The sequence below is a fragment of the Callionymus lyra genome, chromosome 16 (genome assembly GCF_982586985.1).
Source record: "Callionymus lyra chromosome 16, fCalLyr1.hap1.1, whole genome shotgun sequence".
Lineage (NCBI taxonomy): Eukaryota > Metazoa > Chordata > Actinopteri > Syngnathiformes > Callionymidae > Callionymus > Callionymus lyra.
The window spans coordinates 1,938,941-1,962,430 of record NC_141833.1 but is presented as its reverse complement, the minus strand read 5'-3'; the positions used below and the strand labels follow the sequence as shown (position 1 = coordinate 1,962,430).

At 38.5% G+C, this 23,490-nt stretch overlaps 2 protein-coding genes across 2 annotated transcripts; one reads left to right on the top strand and one right to left on the bottom strand.

Annotated features, from left to right (window-relative positions):
* Window positions 1–12,632: 12,632 nt before the first annotated feature.
* On the bottom strand, window positions 12,633–14,346 carry LOC148063179 (uncharacterized). The gene is made up of 8 exons (XM_087811856.1): window positions 14,318–14,346; window positions 13,655–13,690; window positions 13,520–13,556; window positions 13,414–13,450; window positions 13,195–13,340; window positions 13,067–13,103; window positions 12,917–12,990; window positions 12,633–12,781 (listed from the first exon to the last, which is right to left on the bottom strand). Exons 1-8 carry the CDS (start codon window positions 14,343–14,345, stop codon window positions 12,730–12,732), a joined length of 447 nt encoding a protein of 148 aa, XP_087667982.1. The 5' UTR covers window position 14,346; the 3' UTR covers window positions 12,633–12,729.
* A 7,061-nt stretch (window positions 14,347–21,407) lies between these two features.
* On the top strand, window positions 21,408–22,885 carry LOC148063178 (uncharacterized). Its single transcript, XM_087811360.1, has 8 exons — window positions 21,408–21,458; window positions 21,715–21,750; window positions 21,856–21,889; window positions 21,979–22,015; window positions 22,090–22,235; window positions 22,328–22,364; window positions 22,445–22,518; window positions 22,619–22,885. The coding sequence occupies exons 1-8, from the start codon at window positions 21,431–21,433 to the stop codon at window positions 22,668–22,670; spliced, it is 444 nt and encodes a 147-aa protein (XP_087667486.1). The 5' UTR covers window positions 21,408–21,430; the 3' UTR covers window positions 22,671–22,885.
* The last annotated feature ends 605 nt before the right edge of the window (window positions 22,886–23,490 follow it).

The window sequence follows — 23,490 nt, the reverse complement described above, 5'->3', positions numbered from 1 at the left end:
ATATAACGAATTTTTCATATTTGAAACTTTAAAACATTTTTGTCTGGCTTGTCTGAGGTAATGGTTATTCTTACATAATAGAACACTTTGAATCTCTGTCACAGGTTAAAGGTTAAACAGCGATTTTGAAACGCAAAACGCGATTTCAGACGCTAAAGGTTTAAAAGTAAAAGCGATTTGGGACGCTAAAGGTTTAAAACTTAAAGCGATTTCCGCACCTCAGACCAAAATAAGTGTTTCAGATGTGGTGGTTTCGGTCACTGGGCACGTGACTGCAGAGCTGACATTACTGATGTACTTGATTATGATGGGCAACCATTATCAAAATACCAGAGAATGGCACGGCCGTCTTCTCAACCACAGTATTAACAACAACAGCCTAAGCAACCTGGACATCACTTTCTCCCTCCCTCCCACACCACAATAGGATGCCCTGGAACTCCTGCTTGCACAGGACGCCCCACCTTTAGTTACAATTCAGGTGGAAGGGCACCCGACTGAATTCCTCACAGACACTGGGGCCAGGTATTCGGTTCTAAAGCTCTCCCCCAATGAAGTTCCAGTGATCTCTCATGTGCAAGTTACAGGTTTTTTTTAAAGCAATCTCAACTCCACTTGATTGTGTGATTTAGAACTCAACTGACTGCCCTCACAATTTGTTACATTGCATTGTTGCCAGGTAGTGCAATACTAACACTCCCCACAGGATATGTGTTGTTGCTAAGAACTTCCCAGGGAGCCTCATGATGTGGCTCGCGTCTGGTGGGGATGAGTTTCGGACATTGATCCGACTCCACTAGATGCTTTTGTCTCTGCATGGTTGCCATGGATTAAGAACCGTAAAGCATACACCCCTATAGTTGATCCTCTGCATTTAACTGTGAACTATGCTTTTGAAGGTCATGATGAAACTTTTGACATGAAATGGACTTTCTTGAAGGAAGCATCTCACGCTGATCCCTCTATCTTGGATGATATCTTCATTGATCATCTGATTGTGGGTTATGAGGGGGTGGCTGCTTCTCCTTCTTTGCATCCTAAACTACGAGACTTATTCCATAGAACCACAAAGTGCTCCCCACATCTTAATCTTAATTGCTTGTAGTTTGGGTCCAATGATAAAAAAAAATCTCTTCTTGTGTCTGATAGGATTTCCACAATCCATCTTAGACACAGACTCTTTTGAACTATTACATTCTGAGGTTCTGTCATCATATTTATCAGCTAAAAAAAACCCGAATTAGAGGCAGTAATGGTTCAATGTCTCCCACTTCCAGATAACGTGCATCCTGTGAACCTTCATTAGCGACATCTTGATTGATTGTTTCCTTTTGGGGATCTGAGAACACCTGTATCTAACCTGAACTTGAAAACAGTATACTGTATAAGGAGAGAGTCCCCTTCAGCACTTCTGCGAGAGGCATTCAGGTGTTTTTGATCTGTAGATGTGTCCAAAGCTTTGATTGATTCACCTATAAGATAGTTAGTTTCACAGTGAACAAATCACGACATTAATGTGATGTATTGTATGAATATCAATTTGAATCATTTTCTGTTCATATTGTATTATTTTGAGTCTATGTGATACATTTGGATTAACTATATTTACTAAGTCTGTTGTCAGTAATTTCTTAATAACTAAAAAGTAAGAGCACTTTGATACATTGTTTGATGAAAATTGCAATATAAATAAAATGTATTATTAATAATAATAAGATACTTCTTAAATTAAGTTCTTGCCTATAGCGTTCAATATGATTCAGATCATTAAAAATATCTCTTTTATATTTGTGTCTTTTTTAAACAGGATTTGTGTCTGCAATATGGCCCACATGCAGCAGTTCATTCTCAACGAAGAGGTTCTTCGACTGGCAAACGCTCCCTGGAATGATATATTCGCTGTGGATGATGAACAAGCCGGGAGTGGAGCAAAGACAAAACGGGTATGCAGCCTATAGACAGTTTGTCGTGTGGCAACATGGACGTCTGGGTGTAGGAAACAGGGCCGTTATTTCTAGTTGTTGCATCTGGAAGATAAGGCACACGTTTCCAGGTCTGCAGACTAGTATAAGAGTTTACAGTATATTATGCGTTTTAAATATATTTCAATATTTGTGTAAAACAAGAAAACTTGATTATTGTATTTTTTTTAATTAAACGCATCAAACATCCCTCCAATCTGACATGTGTCCTCACTAGCTCCCCTGTAGGTGGCGGTGAACCTAGAAGCCCTAAATTCCGGGGTCATCTGGCCTAAGGCTTTGTTTGTGAGGAAGGCCACATCGACTTTGCAGCCTCTTTCTGAGAATATCTCTGCAGTTGTGGTATGTAGGCGTAATCCTTTTTTCCCTTCACTGTGTACATGCTCCATGATTTTGACTTCTTATTGAAGTATCGTCTGTAACTGAAAGAAAAAACTAATATAAGATTACCATTTTTCCATTCAGATTACATTCTGGTATATATACACACTTACATCTTGTGGCCATCTTTGTTTCGTGCAGAGCATCAGTCCATTGTGACTATTATAGTCAATAGTCACAAGCAGAGTCCGGGTGCGATACACTAGGGGAGTGTAGGAGAACCTCAAGATGTGGTTCTAGAAATATTCCAGATCCGATGTTTTCCTGTCGAGTATGAGATTAAACATACAAATCAGTATATAGAAATCAGAATACGATATTGCATTTGATGTTTAAAGTCAAACACACAGACATCAGTTTTGATAAATCGAGTGCATACCTAAAGTTGATGAACTTCCTTAGATTCTTCAACCATCTTTTGTCTAGGACAATGGCAACAAGAGCCTTGTGAGCAGCTGAACCTGTTCTTGTGAGATGGATACATGCAAAGCAAAAATAACCACAACCAAAAATAGATGTAAATTACTGTTTTATCCATGGTTTCTCCAGGTTACTTTCACCAAGTGGTTCATGCTCACAAGATCCAGTGGCCCATGTGTGCTTGTTCTGAACATGATGGATAGAATGGGGTAGAAGTGACTTCTTTTGATCGCTGTAGAGAAATAAAATAAATTAATCATGAGCAATGCCTGAGAAACACAAATGTATTCACACTAGTAATAAAACCAATAGACAAAGTATCACAATGGGAAAAATGCATCTTCTATGTTTTATCAGATAATTTTGATATAAAAATAACAATTATTACCAATAAAACATACAATATAAAAAAGACAATAACAAAAACTATGTATATAAAACACAGAACACTGGTGTAGTAGTTTTATATTCCTTATAAAAAGGTTTATTTTCAGATCATCGAAGTTCTGGTAGATTTAACTTTAAAATTTCCTCTAGGTAAGATTTACCTGAAGAAAAGGGACACCACCCTTGTTTTATAGTGCAAGGGAATTATTAAATTTACGTGGATAATAATGAATTAATTGGCCTAATTAATTAACTATGAAACACTAGTTTTAGTCAATCTCATTTAACTGAAGTTACTACTTTTTTCGTGATCATCTGTTCTTTACTGAGTAAGAGGCTCTTAAATTGAACGTTAATTACACTGAAATAGAGACGCGAACAACGACGTGACATTTTATAAATTTATTTAAATAATGAATGACAAATTAGTAGGTTATGGTAAGTTTCGGAACCGATAATAAAAACTGAAAAGGGAAAAGAATCGTGTACGAAATCTTACTGGACTACCCGCATATTAAACAACCCAGACACAAATCAATTTGTTCAAGATAAAATGTGATCAGCTTCTTAATTGATGGTAGATGTTGAATGGAGGTTTAGGCAGCAGCTGGAGACCAGATGAAGGTGGCAAGCGAGTGGATACCAACGGAGTTGGAGGTGAGGATGGGTGAAGGAGATGACGATGACGATGACAGTCAGGAATGAGGGGATCAAAGTTCTTTCGACGAGGGGGCCAAGCGATTGTGTTCGGTCCACCGAACGTTCTGATGAATCACATTGTCGGCTTCCTGGTTGTAGACACCTCAAGTGAACAGCACTGAACGCCTGGAATGCTCACTTCGCTGAGGGAAAGTATTTTAGGTCAGGAACACATGCTTCTTACGGGAGGCAAGGATGGTTCATGGGTTGCTTGCTTCTCGATGGAGATTTGCAGTCGGGGAGACGTGCTGTGAATATTGGAACAATTGGACCGGTCTGGTCAAGATTGAAAAATACTCACGAAAACTTTGCGGAGTCTGGAAGGATGCTGGAAGCCTTCAGCGTGGTCCCCAGTTTGGGCTTGCAGGAGCTGAAGTTTCGTCTTGAAGGCAAAATTTGTGATGACCCAGTTTATCATGCAGAAGGTGGAGGAAACACCTTTTTCTCTAAATTGAACACAGTTCTTATGTTGAAACTCGGCGATCGTAAAAAGGGGCAAACCCTTATGATTGGTTGACGTTTCTTCGGTGGGAAAAGGATCCTGCTCCAAACTGACATACCCCCCTCCTCCTCACCTTCTTGTTGTCTTTTCTTCCCGTCACGCAAGAAAAATCAAACGTACATTAAAAATGCTTTAAATCGATTTGTTCTTTCTAGATTCTTTTCCCACGGAGCGCGGACATTAAAATAACACCAAACATGACAAATTTAGGATAAGTATTAACAAAATGAAGGTTTTGATAATGATTAATTCAATCGTTATATTTCATATATGATTTCTTTCTTCATTTTGATAACTTCAAACACCTTGCACGTAGCTCCATTCACTTACAAGTATATTTCTTTAAGCAGGTAATAAACATTTCAATGATTATTATCCAAGACACACACATTTTGCCTGTGAAGACATCTGTTAATGGTTTCAGTGGTGAATAGCATTTTCACAGACTCTGCATCTGGAGGAAGCCATAAAGTTCCTCCCATCTAATCTTGTTGGGAAGTGTCTTGCATCAAGTGTTGTTGACCTGGTCACTGAAGGTTCAGCTTGACCATTTCCCAAATTTCTTACCCTTCCTGCTGTGATTACTCAGGCAAAGTTGTGGAATGCTAATCCCACCTGGTCTGGTGTTGTCTTTAACGTGGAGGAATGTTGACACAGATCCTGGGGGGGATTAGCTCTCAAAGACGGTTTCCATTTAATATAGTTTATTACACTAGACACACCTTACAGTAAAAACCATGTCTTGAAGATGTCATTTTACTGGCCAACTTAAAAGTTAGGAGCTACTGAAGTGAACTATATACATCAGGCCTGACTAGAAAAAAAGTTAGTAATGCTAACTAGTCAGTCCTGAATCCATGTCTGGTCATGCAAGTGTGGAACTGTGAACTATTACTTGGTGAACATTTATCGCTACCACGCATGTTATTGATCGATAAATTGAATATTTTGAAACTAATTACTTGTCCAGCAAGAACTGAGCCAAAGCAGCATCAGTCATGAATCCTTCCTGGTCTGATGTCACGCCAGCGAGCAAAAGCCGATGACATGCCTTGACCGTCCTTTATTCCGATTAGAATCTCATTTTCTTTTCTTTGTCCTTTCAGACAAAATTATTATTTTCTTTGGCCCAGGTTCATCCATAGCAGCGCAATGTCGGGTCTCTCGCTTGCTTCAATGCTTAGCCCTCAGTATACGATAGGCGGTTATGAGGTACAAACAAAAATATTAAGATACCAAAAACTACCCAGTGCTGCTTTAATACCTTGGATAACATTTTTTCTAGCCACTAACCGACTGGATGTTTCCTGTTTTTCAACCTGCCTATGCAAAAATTGAATTGTCAGGGGTCTTATTTGGGAAATGGCATATAAACTTGTACAAATGAAATGTAAATGGTAATTCAGCATCTTTAGTGCGGTTGTGTGCGTGTGTAACTCATTTCGACGCCATTATTTATATTAAGTATATTTATAAATATGTATAGCTACTTCAGCAAGTGATGAGAAGCATCATAAACTTTGTTATGTATTTGTTATACATGACCCATCCTTCATGGGATCATCATCGGATGGTTTGGGTTGTATGGTGGAAATATAATTTGTTTTGTGTACGTGTCTGGCTTAATAATGCTTAATTACTAAAAGGATTAAAACAAGGAGATGCTTCAGTCACTCAAACACGACGTCACTTCCGTACAGAGTCTTATACTTTGCTTTGTGGAGAAAGATGAACAATCCAATACAATCCTCTTCCATCTTTTGCTCCCCCTCTCTGTCGTCTTTCTTGATTTGTTCTTTGATATTCAATTTAAGGTGTGATTGGCAGATAAACAAATGTTTTGAATTTACCGGTGTCGTCACTCTAATTCTGATCCAAGCTTGCCTTGAACCAGTGAGAGTCAGTTGTGAGTGGAATGCTGATTGTGAATGTGTGTAGTCAAACGTTCCCGCTCTTAGATCAAACGAGTAAATTGCACTTTATATTTCGATTATCTTTTAGCATTCATTTAAGTATGGCGTATACGTATATAAAAATTTTAATCTAACATTACTTTACATAATCTCATGTACATATTTAACTAATTTTAAACTATTTAATTTTAATATAGTACTGATGATGAGGGTGTGCTTGTATTGTGGATTTTAATTTTTAAATTGGTCCAGAAAATGACTGCTTGATTAATGGCTTCAAAAAAGATGGGTAGATTAAAAGTAAAAGCTAGTGAAGAGAAGGATGGCCTGATAAGACCAGCAGCTTAGGAGTAGTTAATATAGTTTTCTTGTGCATTCCTTTCAGGGTTCGACACGTTGTACAAGTGACTAGCTAGTACTGGAGAGCCAGAGATGAGGTCGATAGCTAAGAGATGGAAAAGAGCAGATTTGAGACAGTTAGAATGACAGTAGGAACTCCACTCTGAAATCTTTCTGTTGATCTAATCAATCCTTGGATTGTGAACCATCAGCCACCGAAGTCCAAGAATGAAGAGAAATCAGAAAATACTAAAAAAGTTATAACCTCAGAGTGATTAACCAAAAAGGTGAGAGTCAGTGATTCAGTCTGAGGGAGGGCACTTCTGTCAAAGATTTAGCAAACTCAGTCAATGGAATTGTAGTCTGTGCCTGAATCAATAAGCAAGTTCACAGGAGTGAAAAGAACGTAACGCAAAGCTAATGGAAGTGTGAGAGGAAAAGTAGCTCACCTGAGTTGGATTCTTGGGAGGAGAATGGGAACCCCTCTGCCGAAGAGGACAAAGACTGAGGTGGTCAGGCTCACAATATAGACAAAGCTCAAGAGATGGACGGTGCTGTGGGGATTTTGTGTTCCGATGAACCAACACCTCCAAAGCCTCATATGTGGTGGTGGAATGAAGGACAGACACATGGATGAGTTTAAGAAAAATGCTCATTTAGTGAATTATGCAAAAGTCAGAGACAAACTTACGTGAACACGGGCGCTAGCAAGCAGAGAGATCTATCGCAGACGTCTTCGAATGCCAGAACGCAAAGGTCTCACAAAATGGCGGATCTTTTATAGTAGAATATTCAGGTTAACGCCTCTAGTCATTTGTACATGTAGGTTGGTCAGTAACTGTAAACACTTGATTCTAAGATGGCCGTCGCCCGTGATCGTAGTGGAAACTTACCAAAAGTTGTTGTCTTCTAGACAGTTTGTTCCCAGCGGCTTGCTGGCCTGTTGTGTCTTTCAGTGTGAGTTCTCAAACAGGTGTCCAGAGACCTGCTGGGAATCTGGAATTGTTTAATCTTTCTGTGTGTGTGCAAGGCTTTGTGACCTCGGCCTATGAGTTGCTGCAGTCAGTGAATGCAAGGCAAGAAAAGGATTATTTAATATGAATTAAATATGAAAGATTATCAGTTAATCAAGTGACTATTTGAAGTGTGTGTTAAATCTAGATGATTGATTTCAGTAAAGTTGTCATTTCCTTACAGTGCTTAGTGGATGTTAAACCAATTTCAGACAACTGGGAATCTAAAATATTACTGGATGATTGTTCGACTGATATACTTACCCTACGTCGTCATTTGGTGGTCAATCTGAGTAGCAAGTAAAAATAAATCATCTAAAGGGTCGGGCTTGTCTCTAGTTACCAGCTGATCTCTTATTTCATCTGAAAGACCTTGAATAAAAACAGATTTCAGCGCAGGCTCATTCCAACCACTCTGCTGCTCTAATTTGGCATTCAAAAACATATTCAGCTATTGAATAGGTTTCTTGTTAAGTAAAAACAGAGGACGAGGAAGAGTCTCTGTAAGGATGATCATAAACTCTGCGCATCTTTGTGGAAAGACACTGTAATGAGTCCAGAATAGAGAAATACGACTCCCACAAAGAAGCAGCCCATTCACAAGCCTTACCCATTTGAAGATTAACAACAAATGCTATTTTAGCATGATGAGGAGTAAGAGCCAGGTTGTTCATTTAAAAACTAAACTACATTGTAACAAAAACCTCGAGCAGGAATCAAGTTCTCCAGAATAAAACTCATGGGTAGGTATAAGAGGTTCACAAGGCTGATGCGAGACACATGCTGAAGTAGATGAGACACTCAGAGCAGTCTTCCGTGGGGGGAGGGGCTCCCCTGCTGTGAGTGTGTGAAGAGTGTCCAGCATCTTACAAATCTCTCTCAAGAGAAGTTACCCTAGTGCAGGGGTAGGGAACCTGGTCCAGAAAGAGCCACAGTGGGTGCAGGTTTTCGTTCCAACCATTCAAGGACACATTTTATCCAATCAGGTGTCTTAGGAGTGTAATCAGTTGATTGTCAGTCTGGTGTTGCTTGTTCAGCTGAAACCTCATTGGTTAAACTGTACATGCTTGATCGGTTGGAACAAAAACCTGCACCCACTGCGGCTCTTTCTGGACCAGGTTCCCTACCCCTGCCTAGTGCCTTGTATGCCTACAGGGGGCCCCCCCGCGTAGGTTCGAATCCTACCAACAACGCCAGAAAGTATGTAACCGATTCGAAACACTGGCCCGGGGAGTAACGGTGGACTGGTGTTAATCAGTACCCAACAACGCCACTTTAGGCCTTGCACCTAAAGATGTAAACCCACGACCCTGTGCGTAGAAAACTCCAGCAAATTAATACAGGCACAAACACAAGTACCAGAAAATATAATTTATTGATTAGCCAGACAATGCAGCGAATCACTTACAACTGACGTAGTCTATAAATAATCATAATTGAAATCGACAAAACAGTTAGTAATTATAACAGAAATAAAGGGAAAACAAAAACGCATTACTCAACAAAACCACACAGACTTGACAGAAATAACAATTAGACACTACTTCAGTTGAAAACAAAATCGCTGCTGTGAAAAACTAAAACAAAGTGCTGAACCTAAACAAATGAACCACAGGAAATAAACACAATATTAACACAATATACAAGTCTCAAAGTTGAACCAAACCAAAACTACCTAAATAACTTTATGGCGAACAGAATCAGTAAACCAAACTAAACACAAATAGGCAAGGCAGGGCATAGTTTCTGCACATCCCTAAAACAAAAGAAAGAACCAGATTGTGAAGAAACGAGAAAACAATAACTAATTTAGGTCACTATGCCTGACTTTGAGTCAATGGAATTACATACCAAATAGCAGGGAACAGGACCGCGCACATCCCAGAACGCCGACCATCACGACACAGGAGAGGGGAAGACTGAGTAACGCATCCCTTTATAGTCTCCACTCCATAAGCAGGTTAATTAGTTAATGAGAGGGCGTGCTTTAACCAAGAGAATGTAAACAATCATCTCAATAACAAACTAAAAATAACCATCCGGTTACACTTGTTTACATCCCCGGATCCATGATGTGGTCAGATTGTACTGTGAAGTTTAGACTAGAACTGGAACCAAGTGCTGGTGTAAACAACCAAACAACAGACAAAAACTTAATGAATCAAAAAAGGGTTTAATCACAATGATTCATAAGAAAACAAAAACAATGGCCAAGTGTCCATATCACTGTCCAAAGAACTCAAAGCGCACCACAAGCTGATTGGAGATCAAAAACTCAAGGGCACAGGGAGTGTCTATTACAATCTGACACCTGTTGTTGCAGAAGAGGTGGCTTTATGCTCTGCTGCCGAGTCGGTGATTAGGTGATGAGCTTCAGCGTGGAACTCAGGAAACAAAGGATATGCAAAACAGGTATCAAAATAAAATCATGAGACAAGACATGACAGTTTGTTTGATTAATCAGAATGTAAAATGACAGATGAGTGTCTTAGTTAATATAGAAAGACTTGAGATAATAGTATCCTATTTTAAGAAGTACATTAATCGCAAAGCTAAAACGTGACAATACTAAAAAAAATGTTTTTTTCCGTGGCCGAGAGGTGCAAAGCAAAAAAAAAAATCAATTTTAGAAAACAAAACACACAATCACTGAATACTAATGCACAAAACAAAACACAAAATCAATATAACTAATTCCAAACACACTCACAGTCCAACATCTCAGAAGGACAAGGCTCTAAGTGTCGCCATGATGAAGGTAAGTTGGCAACTGCTAATGCCAGCAGCACTTTGGACTTAATTTATTTCTTCGATTATATCCCTCGCCTTATATCAACAAGGTATATATAGTTGATTATTCATGGGTATGGCTGGGAGCAAGTAAACATGATAAATGAGGTTTTAAGCAATGTTCCCTCTAAGCTGCGTACCTGCGCAATCGCGCTCCGCTCGAAAATACGCAGCCAATCATAGCACACAGCGCTTGTGTATGTGCCCATACATACACGCTGTGGCACCAGCAGGTTAGCTTGCTAACAACAGTGCGCCGATTGGTTGTCAATTTGATTGACATGCACAGCAGCCAATCTGAGCTCCCGCCTCTTCCAGTGCACGCACAGCAAAGTTAATATGAATCGAGAATAAAAAGAGCAAAACGTGCAGAATTACCAACAGTCATTTTACGCAGTTTAGAAAAACTATAGAATTATAAGCTTGTTTTTTTTAATAATATATCGAACAAAATAATGCGCGTTTTATTAAAATGTAAATAATCCACTGCTCGCCTCAGTAAATCCAGTATTCTTGTTAATATATATGTAAAATATAAACATTTACACCTAAGAACATCTGAACTCATTTACAATAGTGTGATTCATGGCAGACATGTTTAAAATGAGCAATTGTAAACTGTTAGTTTAAATTCATGTTTTCATTAGTTTTTGTTTTTTTAATGATCACAGAAATGGAGAAATTTAAGTCTTGTGCTTCATTTAAACATGATGGACATATTGAAATGGAGGCATGGAAAGGGATGAACCCGTCTGAATTCTTTGTTGATTTTGACTTGGAAAAAGGCTCGAATTGGTGTTTTTTGTGCACCATTTGGGTTCGAATGAACATAGTACATATGAGTCTGAACTTGTCTGCAGTGGAGGATGAGATTTAACACAGGCTGACACTCAGCTTAAGACCAGGTCTCATGGACATTGACACACAAAAGTATCTTCTTATGAGGAAATATGCTCCTCACGGACTGCACTATTTGAATCTAGCTATTTATGTAAGTCAGTATTTATATGAAGATGATTAAATCCACACATCATTCCATCATGACTGATTATCAGTCCATTCACTTCATTCAGTGCAAGTCATCTGAGTAAAGTATGTACTTACTTATGTTGAGCAAATTTGATGAAGGTAGATCTTGTGGACTTGATCATTATAAAAGTAGCTCGCAAACCGAATAAGTCTGGGCACCCCTGTTTTAGATCATTTAAATGGAAAATTTAAGATTATGATAAATAAATACTTTCCATGGGTAACAATCATTGACTGATATTGATCTCTTCTTGAAGATGTGGACTATTCCACAAAATATTATATCATTTGAATGTAGAATTTAGAGAAATTGCTCTGGCGAAGCTACATAATGTTGCATTACAAGGTGAAGGATCAGTGAAATATTGCACATAAATAAAAAGACGATATATATCTTTCTGTTTTGTTTATGCTGGTGATGGACGTGAAAACTAGACCTTCTGTAAACCTTGAAACAAACATCCAGCTTTATTAATTACATTTGTCTTAAACTCAAGCCTGCCATGTTGTACAACAGTGGTAATATGAGGTTTACTGTGTTGTTGCTGCGCCAGTTTCCTTTATCAGAATCACAAACTTTAATTGTCAGTGTTGTAAACACAACATAGGATATGTCTGTGGTGTCCTTACAGAATCATGAAATAAGATAACACACATATGTCATGCGACTGTAAAGGATGACCATTATCATTGGTATTTACATGTTTTTTATATCAGTCTTAGGTGAGTCGGCGAACTGTTGAGGTATTGTATTTTTTGACATTCCCCTCAATACATCAAACATTTTTATTTTGATCTCAAGTTCTGTTTTTATATTTCTCTTTCTAAAGTTGATGGATTGAGAAATAGTATGCAGTCAATGTGGACTAACATCTTGTTTGTTAACAAAAGTCTATAGAGACATTGTTTATTGTAGAAACGCGAGGTTGGCAATCAAATATTTATTTAAAAATTAATGATCTTTCTTTGGTTCACATGATAAAGGAATCTGCAACTTTGCTGGCCACCTACTTCTACATGAGAATTTCTTTTCATCTTTTTCGAGAGTGTTTGATAAAAGAGCAAAAGACGTGATCATGTTGATGCTTCAAGTGTTTAATGATCAGAAGAAGAAGTCAGAACAGCAGACATTTCAGCAGCTAAACACAGGAAATAACATAGTGTGTCACATCTGGAATGGAAAGCTTCATAGAAAACTGTCACCAAAAGATTTAAAAAGAAATCTTGTCCAAGATTGCTCACAACAACCCAAAAATGTGGACCATTTCTGTTGTCTATGGCTTCTTGGATGGAACAGGGAACATTTTGGTCAATTCCGCCATCAAACTGAGAACAAAAGCACAGTGATAAAGTCAAACATAGAAGTTTATTTTTCAACCACAGCAAATTGTAGTCTAATTTTGTTTGTGGTCTTTATAGAGACACCAGTGAGACTCTTGAGTCTGCCTGTGACCTCCTTACCTCTTAATCTTTTCCATGGCCACCTGTGCCTTGGATTTACTGGCCTTCACCCCTTCAACACTGAAGTCTGACAGCTGTAGAAACAAAAGCAGTGAGTGGAATGTTAACACAGAGACTTGTGCTTTTACACTTAAGAGGTGAGAAACTCACTTTCTTCTCCATTTTAGCTAATTCCTCAGGAGTGGGTCTATAACAAGAATTGACAATAAGATTCAGCAGAATATGACAACTTAAGGTTTTAAATGAAAGACTCTAGCTGAAGTCTGAGTGTCACTCACTCCTTGGCCAGCTCCACAAGTGCCTTGTCAATAAATTCATCAACTTTCAGCTTCAAGTTGTCCCTGTTGTCCTCCAACCAGTCAATGTTTTTGGACTGAGTTTTCTGGAGATGTTTCTGGATGTCCTCTACGGTCATTGCTTCTAACTGCAGGGACAAAACCATAAAGGCGAGAGAAGCAATACACAAGATCTCTGCAGCTTAATGATCTGGTGCTTACCTTCTTGTCCAGCTCAGCCAATTTTGCATCAGAGATTCTAGAACATATGAGAAAAGGAAGTGGATCAATACCAGACGACAACAGCCAATTACATCTTGTATCTCACCCTTTTGATCTGATCCCAGTCATCCCAGGTACAGCCCCTGAACACAAAAGCAGAGGCTGATGTCAGCAGCAGGTATCAGTGGTTTTCACCAAGACTGTGGGAAGAAACTTTTCATGTGTTGAGGAATTTTCTTACCCGTTCCATGGAGGAGCAGGAATCCAACTGCCAGAGCTGAGAAACACATTTTATATCAACCGATTAGAATTTGTCAGCAACATTTGATTTGGAAATAGAGGACATTGATCTAAGTCAGATGTTTCCTCTCTTGTAGAACACTGCCATGTAAGCAGACATGTCCCCTTCATTTGCAAGTCAAAGATTATCATTTTAAAATAAGAAATAGTATTTTTGAAGAATTTCACTTCTAATAATTCTAAAGCTAAGGTAAGGTAAGGTAAGGTAAAACTTTATTGATCCCTCAGGAGGTCTCCTTCGGGAAATTGTTTTTTCCAGTAGCCAGCAATTTTTCATAAACAATAAAAAATAATACATAAAAAATAAAATAAGAAAATAACATAAGAGGAAGAACAAGATGACACAATCTAAGTCTAAAGATAAAGACAAATAACATAGGTCAAAGAAAAACAACAAAGACAAAGGATACAAAGACTAACATGGAACAGAACATCCAGATACTGTCACTCCACTCCTGCCCCCAAACTCAGAATTGTACAATTTAATAGCCCGAGGGATGAATGAGTCCCTGAGTCTATTGTTTTGCACCTGGGTAGCTAGCTAGTCACTGTATACACTCCAGAAGGAAAAGAAAATTGAGGATGAGAAGAAGAGTGGACTCACCTGTGATCAGGAGGGACTTGGGAGTCATGGTTTCTATAGTAGAGTGGTGCACCTGAATACTGAACCACAGAGCTGCTCACTTTTATTCTCAATTTCTGCCTCACAGCTGTTTGCTTCTCATTAATAAGTCTGTTTGTGTTGACTCTCTCTGAAGATCACTGTACCTTCTTTTCTTTGGCCACATGTACTAGATCCTCATGCCTTATGACCAAACAGTGCTTATAGTCTACAAGTTAGCTAGCTTTTAGACTTTTGGCAAAAGCATACGTTGGACCAGAATAATAATATGAGCGGCATCTGAACTGACGGTTTCACTAGAGAGTTAGTTCATATAGAAGCCTCCTCAAGTTTATAGATAATATTGAATAAAAATAATTATTCAAGCTGGAAGCTTTTTGAATCAATAAAGTACCTACCTACGCACCCACCCTGAGGAAGGATTAAGAGACTCAACATTTAATAGGGGAGCTTATTCCACAGACCTTCTGACCACAAGAGAGTTCCCTGGACCTTCTTTTACTAGCATGACGTTTTTAAGCAATCAATGGAAGATCATTACCATGACTGTGTAAGGAAATAACATTCCAATTCCAACATTAATTCCAACTAACCACTAAGTTTTAGCCATCATAATATTCAAACAATTGCCCAGCTGTACTTCAGGTCAGGTCACACACTTTTGAAAACCAACAAATATTTAAAAGATTCTAGCAATTCTCTGCTCAAGGACGAGATCTGAGTAAGTCAGGTGGATTAGCCGAGTTGCACAAATTCTCTCTGGAAGAGATATTCTTCTGTAACTTTCCATTTCAGCTGGATTGTTCTACACAATATTCTTTTTACTTATCCATATTATAAATATAGTCAAATATATTTTTATAAATCCCTGAATGTGGTTATTTTGACAGTAAATATTGACTAACTTGACTGGGCACGAATATTACAGTTATATAATAGCCCTGGGCTTGGAATACAAGGATGTTTTTATTTTGTGTCACCACCCTGACAAATACACAGTCCTTAAATTATAATGGCAAATATCAGATGTACTCAAAATCATTGGTGTACAAGTCGAAGGGGAAAGGTATCCTGTTGAACAACCAACATACTAACTGCCACTTTGAGAGATAACCTTGACAGATACAGTATAATATTATATATAACTTTATCTGACTTTTATAGGTGGTTAAATTCCCTCATTTGTTTCAATTGTGATTATTGATTCAGGTTTTCAATTTTAAAATAGTAGCCCAAACACAATTGACACCATTAAAAACCTCTCTTTTATATAGTTGCAATAAAAAAGTACTACTTTCAAAGTAGTGTATTGTATGAGTACAATTTTCGTCAATCAATATTATCTGTTTAAAGTTGCTTATTTAAGATTGCCTCCTGTTCAACGCTATCCTCAGATATTTATCGCCCCTTATCATTGTGTAAATAACTCCGTCTGCTATGTGTAATGAATGCATGTGATCTTTAAAATTAAAATTATACACATGTTTTTTTAAATTTTAATCATGAAGAAAAATGATGTTTGCAAGACTAAGTTAAATATGTCCAGAGTCCAGAGAAGCCCAGGAGCTGAAAAGTAGTGTCCAGCCTCTTTCTGTAGAATGTTATCAGAAGGTTTTTCTTGTCCATGGTTGTGCAGGTCACATACTGCCTTAATGTTTGTAGAGTAGATGAGGGGGCAGCATGGTTGAACTCTCCAGTGATAAGGAGAAGGGCATTTGGGTGCTAAGTTTGAAGCCTGCCTTCAGCATAGTAAATCTTAATGAGCTGAGGAGAATTTAAACAACAGCTGCGATGATGTGTGAGAATTCCCTCTTGATATAATGTGGCCTCATGTCAAACCATAAATCTCATCGATCCTAAATCTCAAGATTAAAGTAGAGCGGAAAAATTGTTTTTTTTAAATATCCACAATTTTCATGTTCGCGTACAGTATATCTTTTTTTTGTAGTGGCTTTGTTGTTTATAAGCACCGTGTATCTATATTAGGGTGAGCCAATCCAATGTTTTTTGAATAACCCATAACCCGAAACAAGCAGGAAGACATTTGTATTTTTAAATAAGGGAGGCGTAGGGTCAAGACCTACCTCATATACTCTCTGAGATTTGTGTGCACCTTGAACACGTTTATTTTTATGTCAATGTGTGCTTAATTTTCTCAGAATGCTGCATAACCTTTCTTCTGCAAACAAATTTACCTTTGGTTACAAATGAAGTTACCTAGAAACTTGAAGTATCTGTTGGCAGATAAAAGAAACAGTTACAGCCTCATGCCACATTTTTTGGTCCTACAGAGAAGATTTTTTACAAACGTCCCATATTCCTGACCATTAAGTCCCCTGGTTACCATAACCTTTCCATTTCTTGTTATTTTCATGTTCCATTTTGCTTAGATTTGACTCCTTTTCTATTTCTGCACTATTTGCTCAAATGGCCATTCACATAAACCACTTTGATGATCATAGTTCTCAATGATCATGAACGTAACAACCTGCTTCAAAATGCAAATCTCTGGCTTTAACATAGCATCTATGTTTGGTATGAGATAATTAGCATGACAGTTCTGCTACAAATCATGCATTCTGTGTTGTTCATACCTTGTATTTTTTGGGATCATTGCAGAGCTCTGCTACTCTTCCAAAGCCTGTTGGAATCCCACCCAGGGGTGTTTCTTACGTAAATGGTTTGACATGAAACTGGAGGTTAAGAAATGAAACACAAGATAAACGCTTATTAGCCACAGTAGGAGTGAACCCACAGTCCAAAATATCACCTGCTGAGAAGTATTATTGCTTTATTGAGGAGACATATATTTATTTATTGGGGGATTTTAGTCTATTATCATCATATATTGTTATCTTTTTGTTTGCATGGGTTTACTCCAGACACATTTTTCCCCACAGTCCTAAAACATACGGATTTACAGAAAACTCTAAATTGTCCAGCGGAAGAACATTTATGATTGAATAAATTCACTATTATGAACATATATCTATAACCCTAACGCAAGATTGGGCTCTCCCAGGGACACAACAGATGGTGCCATGACCAGGTCCTGAGAAAGCTAGCCGAGATACTAGAGGGACGTCGACAGGGAAGCAAAGGAGTATCAACAGAGGAAAACGGAAGATAGTAAACGAAAAAGCAGGCCAAGAGAAACACCTAGACCATTTCCCCTGAGCAGGAGTGGAACATGAGGGTTAAACCTCGGCTGGGACATCCCTCGCCTCGACATAGTGGTGTGGTCGACCAAGGGAAAATCTGTGGTCCTCATTAAGCTCACAATACCAGCAGGGGGGGTAACTGTAAATAACTGTTTATCTAGTTACCGCTTACATTCTGTAGCATTTATTGTATAACATATGTGTTTATATTTGGTAATCTTTTTATAATAATAATGTTCTACTGTAATACTAACATTCAAAAACGTTGAATTAAAAGAAAGCCTTTTTCTTTGGCTTGTGGTTGTATTGAAGCCTTGTTCTATGGATTCTTGTTTTGTGTTTTTGCCTTTTCTTGTGACCAACAGTTCATATCTTAGCCTTGTTCGATGGCTATGGGTAAGAAAGTTAAAAATATCTGTTATGTTGGTCGTTGTGTAGAAATGTAACTTGGTTCTGTTTGTGTTTTTTTCCTAGAAAATTGCCTCGTGGCTTGATGGAGGGAGAAAACTGGCAGTGACTTTAACGTAAGCAAATTATTGGCATGGTCGACTGAGTAGTTGTCAGCAACTGTTTATGTTGACATATCGTATTGTGTTATTCAGGGCTTTCCTTAACAGACATCCTCAAACCTGACCTCACATATTTTTTCTCATCCATTCTCTTAACATCTGTCTTTATTTGACTCTCTGCATTTGCACCGCCCGTCGATTTCACTAGGTTTAAGTCATGTTTTGGAAAGCAAAACTTCTTAGAAAATCAAATTTTAAGGTGTGTTTGAGAGTGAGATGATAAGTAAGTAAGTAAGTAAATTATATTTATAGAGCGCTTTTCCAGACCAGGGTCACAAAGCGCTTAAACAATCAAAACAAAACTCTACAAAATATATACTTAAAAGGTCAAGATAAGACCGAGAACAACACAGGAGTTCCATAAAATCAAGGAAAAGCCTGCACAAATAAAAATGTTTTAAGATGTTTCTCGAAGGAGTCAGTAGACTCCATCAAGCGCAAAGAGAGAGGAAGATCATTACAAAGCTTAGGAGAAACAGCCTGGAAGGATTTCTCTCCTCTGGTCCTGAATCGTGTGCGAGGAACCATAAGTAGATTCTGATCCACAGACCTCAGAGTCCGAGCTGGGGTGTAAGGATGGATCAGATCAGTGATGTAGGGAGGAGCTTGACCATGAAAAGCTCTGAACCAATGTTCCCTCTAATTCTTTTCGCGTCTGAGCAAACACAGCATCTCCCTGAGCGGTCCCTTGTACCACTCTGAGCAACATCAGACGTACTGTCATCAGGCCAGTATCCCATCCATTCAATATTAACTTGGGATAATATAATTGATTTATATAATAACCATGTCATCTTTGACGATTAATATTGTAGCTAGGAAGCATAATATTATGATATATGATTTAATTATCAATTTTTCTAAATTCTACATTCAAATTAAATGATATTTTGTGGAATAGTCCACATCTTCAAGAAGAGATCAATGTCAGTCCATGATTTTTACCCATGGAAAGTATTTATTCATCATAATCTTAAATTTTCCATTTAAATAAAACCTATAAACTGGGTACTAATCTAAATAATTTAATGAACAAGATAATTAATTAGAAACAATGATGATTTAAGGATCGGAGAAATGTGAATTCTTCTAGATGAGACAGCTCCTTCTTGTTAAGACATGAAAACAAACTGTTGCAATAGTCCACACGAGAAGACACAAACGTATGGATTACAAGCTCCATATCATGTTGTGACAACATTTCCCCAAGTTTAGAGATTTTTCTCAGTTGAAGGAAACAGTTTCTGGTCAGTTTTCTACAGTGTTGAACTAGAGACATGTCTTTATCAAATACAACAACCCAGGTTTCTCAGGCTCAGTTTGACAGACTGACCTAAGTCACCCAAGTATTGACTTAACCCGGGCACCTTACCATCAGGAGCAATAACCAGAGTTTCAGTTTTGTCCACATTTAGCTGCTGTTAGATTAAAATTATTATATGCGTATACGCCATAATTAAATTAATGCTAAAAGATAATCAAAATATATATATATATAAATATATATAAAGTATAAATTACTCGCTTGATCTAAGAGCGGGAACGTTTGACTACACATTCACAATCAACATTCCACTCAGACTGATTCACACTGGTTCGAGGCAAGCTTGGATCAGAATTAGAGATACGACAACGGTAGTTTAAAAACATCTATTCATCTGCGAATCACACCTTAAATTTTAGATCAAAGAATGAAGCAAGACACAACCGGGAAAGGGGGGCTAAAAGAAGAGAAGATAACCCCCGCCCGAGATCATTTGAATGATTAGATTACAAGAAAACAAATTAGGATGTCTCTCTGCGGTTGATCGTGACATAGGGAACTTGAAAGAACTATTTGGCCGGAGAGAGATGACCTACCGGACGGGAAATTTGCCTTAAATATAGCGATGTTCCTACAGCTCGGGACTAGTCTGCCCAGGGCTATTGATCTGTACAGTTGCCGGGAGATCGTGGGTCTGGTCGATCGTAAATGAAAGCTTGTATTTTCTTTGACTTAAAGCTGCGAATAAATGACCTGTTACACACTCTGGATTGTTCATCTTTCTCCACGACGCGAAGTATAAGACCCGGGATGGAAGTGACGTCGTGTTGGAGCGGCGGACGTGTCGCTGTTTTGGTCGTTTTACTGCAAAGTGTTTTCACTCAGCCATTGTTTGATTTCTAGCAAACAATTGACTAAGCTGTTCAGCCTCTGGGGCTCAGTTAGATCAAATGAGCAGTAGAGCTGGATGTCATCAGCAAAAATGTGGTAAGAAACAACAGGAAATCTCTGAATGATTTTACCCAGGGGAATCAAGTACAGCAAAAACAATAGGACCCAGAACAGAACCTTGAGGGACTCCACACAACAGATCCGCCAATTCAGACCTCATTTGATTGGCAGATACACTGTAAGTGCGCCCAGAAAGGTATGACGAGAACCTCTACAACACAGACCCAGACAGTCCCACTTCTCTCAGTCTTCTCAGCATGATCTGGTGATCAACTGTGTCAAAGGCTGAGGACAGATCCAAGAGAACCAGAATAGTGTATTGACAGGAACCAGCCGACATCAAGGCTGTCTCCGTAGAGTGATGTTTACAAAAGAATGGGAGCTTAGAAGTAGGCCTGAAATAACTGAGGTCAGTCGGGTCTAAGCCTGGCTTTTTAAGCAAAGGCTCCAAAATGGCATCGTAAGACCTTTTTAGTTGTGCAGGCTTTTCCCTGTTTTTCTGGGACCCCTCTTTATGTGTCTTGGCCTTTTAAAACATGCACTTTAACTGAGTATTTACAAATAACCATTACTTACTTACTTATTTAGTTTCCAATGTCACCATTGGGGCTACGATTAAATTCAAAATCCCCTTCCCGTCCCCATTTTCCCGTCAAAACAATTTTATTCAAAATTATTTCTGAACATGAACTTCCTCCATCTGCTTTTCAAGACAGATTACAGATTGATTACCATAAACATACAAGTCAGTTGTGAGTCAAAACAGCTTCAAGCTTAAACTGATTATTTTAAATCAGAATATGTATAAGCTAGGTGAGGCTTCTGTGCAAACAAAACCCCCAATGAACCCTTCAGATATTGCTTTATTAGTGTTACCGTCCAGATTTTGCCAAAAGTCAAATAACTGTTGACTATGGAAGCACTGTGTGGCATATTTATATTTTTAAAGATACTCTAGAACATTTGGCAAGAGAAAATAAGGAATCTGCACTGCAGACAAAGGAAAGACTCAAAGTTAAAGTTCTCCTCAGGGGAGTCAACAAACATAGATTCACTAATGAGAAGCAAACAGCTCTGAGGCAGAGAGTGAGAATAAAAGTGAGCAGCTCTGTGGTTCAGTATTCAGGTGCAACACTCCACAACAGTGACCATGACTCCTAAGTCCATCCTGATCACAGGTCAGTCCACCATGCTTCTTTTCTTTCCTCAATAACCAGCTGTAGAAGCATTTGAAGTTATGTACTTTTCAAATGTTTCTTTTATTTTTAAAATGTAGTCTTTGACTTGAGGAATGGAAAAAGACAGGTCTTCTTACATGGCATGGCATATTTTGCAAGAGAGCCGACACTAGACACTCAGATCGATGTCTTTTTATTTTCAAAATCAAATTTTACTTGCAAATTGTAATCCGTTGAAATAAAATATGTTTCTCAGCTCTGGCAGTTGGATTCCTGCTCCTCCATGGAACGGGTAAGAAATTTCTTCATGTTTCAATGCATAAAAATGTTTTTCTCACAATCCTGGTGAGAACGACTGATACCTGGTGCTGACATCATCCTCTGCTTGTGTGTCTAGGTGCCCGACCTCAGTTCAAAATGACACCTAAAGTGTGAGTTAAAAGTCCTGTTCACTTAGAACCAGGTGTAAGTGGCTGTTGTGGTCTGGTATTGATCCAGTCCCTCTTATCTTATGTTCTAGAATGACAGATGCAGAATTGGCTGAGCTGGACACGAAGGTAAGCACCAGATAATTAAGCTGCAGAGACATTTGTGTATTGCTGCTCTCACCTTCAGTGTTATGTCCCTGTAGTTGGAAGCAATGAGTGTAGAGGACATCCAGAAACATCTCCAGAAACAGAAGGCAGACACTAGGAAAATGTTGGAGGATAACAGGGAACCCCTGAAGAAGAAAATTGATGAATTTGTAGACAAGGCAATTGCAGCCAATTCCAAGGAGTGAGTTACACTCAGACTTCAGATAAAGTATTTTATTTAATACGTAAGAATGTAATGTCCTGTTGAACCTTATTATATCTTCCGTGCTTTAGACCCACTCCTGAGGAATTAGCTGCTCTGAAGAAGAAAGTGAGTTCCTCATCTCTTAAGTGAAAAAGCTGAAGTCTCTTCATTAACATTCCACTTACTTTGCTGCTTTGTTTCTACAGCTGTCAAACTTCAATGTTGAAGACGCAAAGAAGGAGATTGTTAAGATAAAGGATGCCGTAGGAAAAGTTAAGAGGTAAGGAGTTCACAGACAGGTCCAAGATTATCACTGATTAAATCTGGTTAAAAATGAAACTTCTATGTTTGATTTTATCATTGTGTGTTTTTTTTTACAGTTTGATGGCGGAATTGACTGCCATGTTCCCCAAAAAAACAGCACCTCAATAGAAAATGGTTTATATGTAGCTCCAAATTCTTCTGTTTTTCATGAGCAGAAATTCTTGGACTAGATTCCTTCTAAAATCTTTTGGTGACGGTTGATGGTTTCTATAAAGCATTCCATTCCAGATGTGACACGTGATATTATGTCCTGTGTTTAGCTGCTGAAATGTCTCTGTTAGCTGCTCTGACTTCTTCTGATCATTAAACACTTGAAGCATCAACATGGTCACGTCTTTGATTCTTTCATCAAACACTCTCCAAAACACTTGATTTATTCTTTGGACAAAGAAAGAAACCCTCATACCGAAGTAGGTGACCATTGTTCTGTCCTCAATGCTTAAATGACATTGGCGTTTTACCACCACCTGCTGGTGATCGTTGAGAACTGCTCAAAGATGTGCCGTGTCTGTTTTGATGACGTCATCAGGGGGCGTCTGAAACGGATCTTATGAACGGAGCGGCTTCATGTGTTCTATTCTTTCCAAAAGTTGGTCTTAAAGGCATTGTAGGTTTCCCTTGGCAGGCATTACTTTAACCGTCATACAGTTCAGGAAACGTTTGACTTGTTGTTCTGTTTAGAAATGTTAACTTAACGTAGCATTTAAGAGCTAATCTTCGTCGATACAGTGTGTTCATTTTTGCTGTTAATAAGGACTCATGAAGGCAATGCATTGTATGTTTCAGTTTTACCCAAATCCATTGACCTCAGTAAAGTGAGTACATCTTCAACCCTCTTGTCACGTCGTCCTTGGTGCGGAGTTTAATCTGACTGTCGACTCTAGCAAGGCGTTAGAGACCGTGGACAGTACAGTAAAACGACATCCCT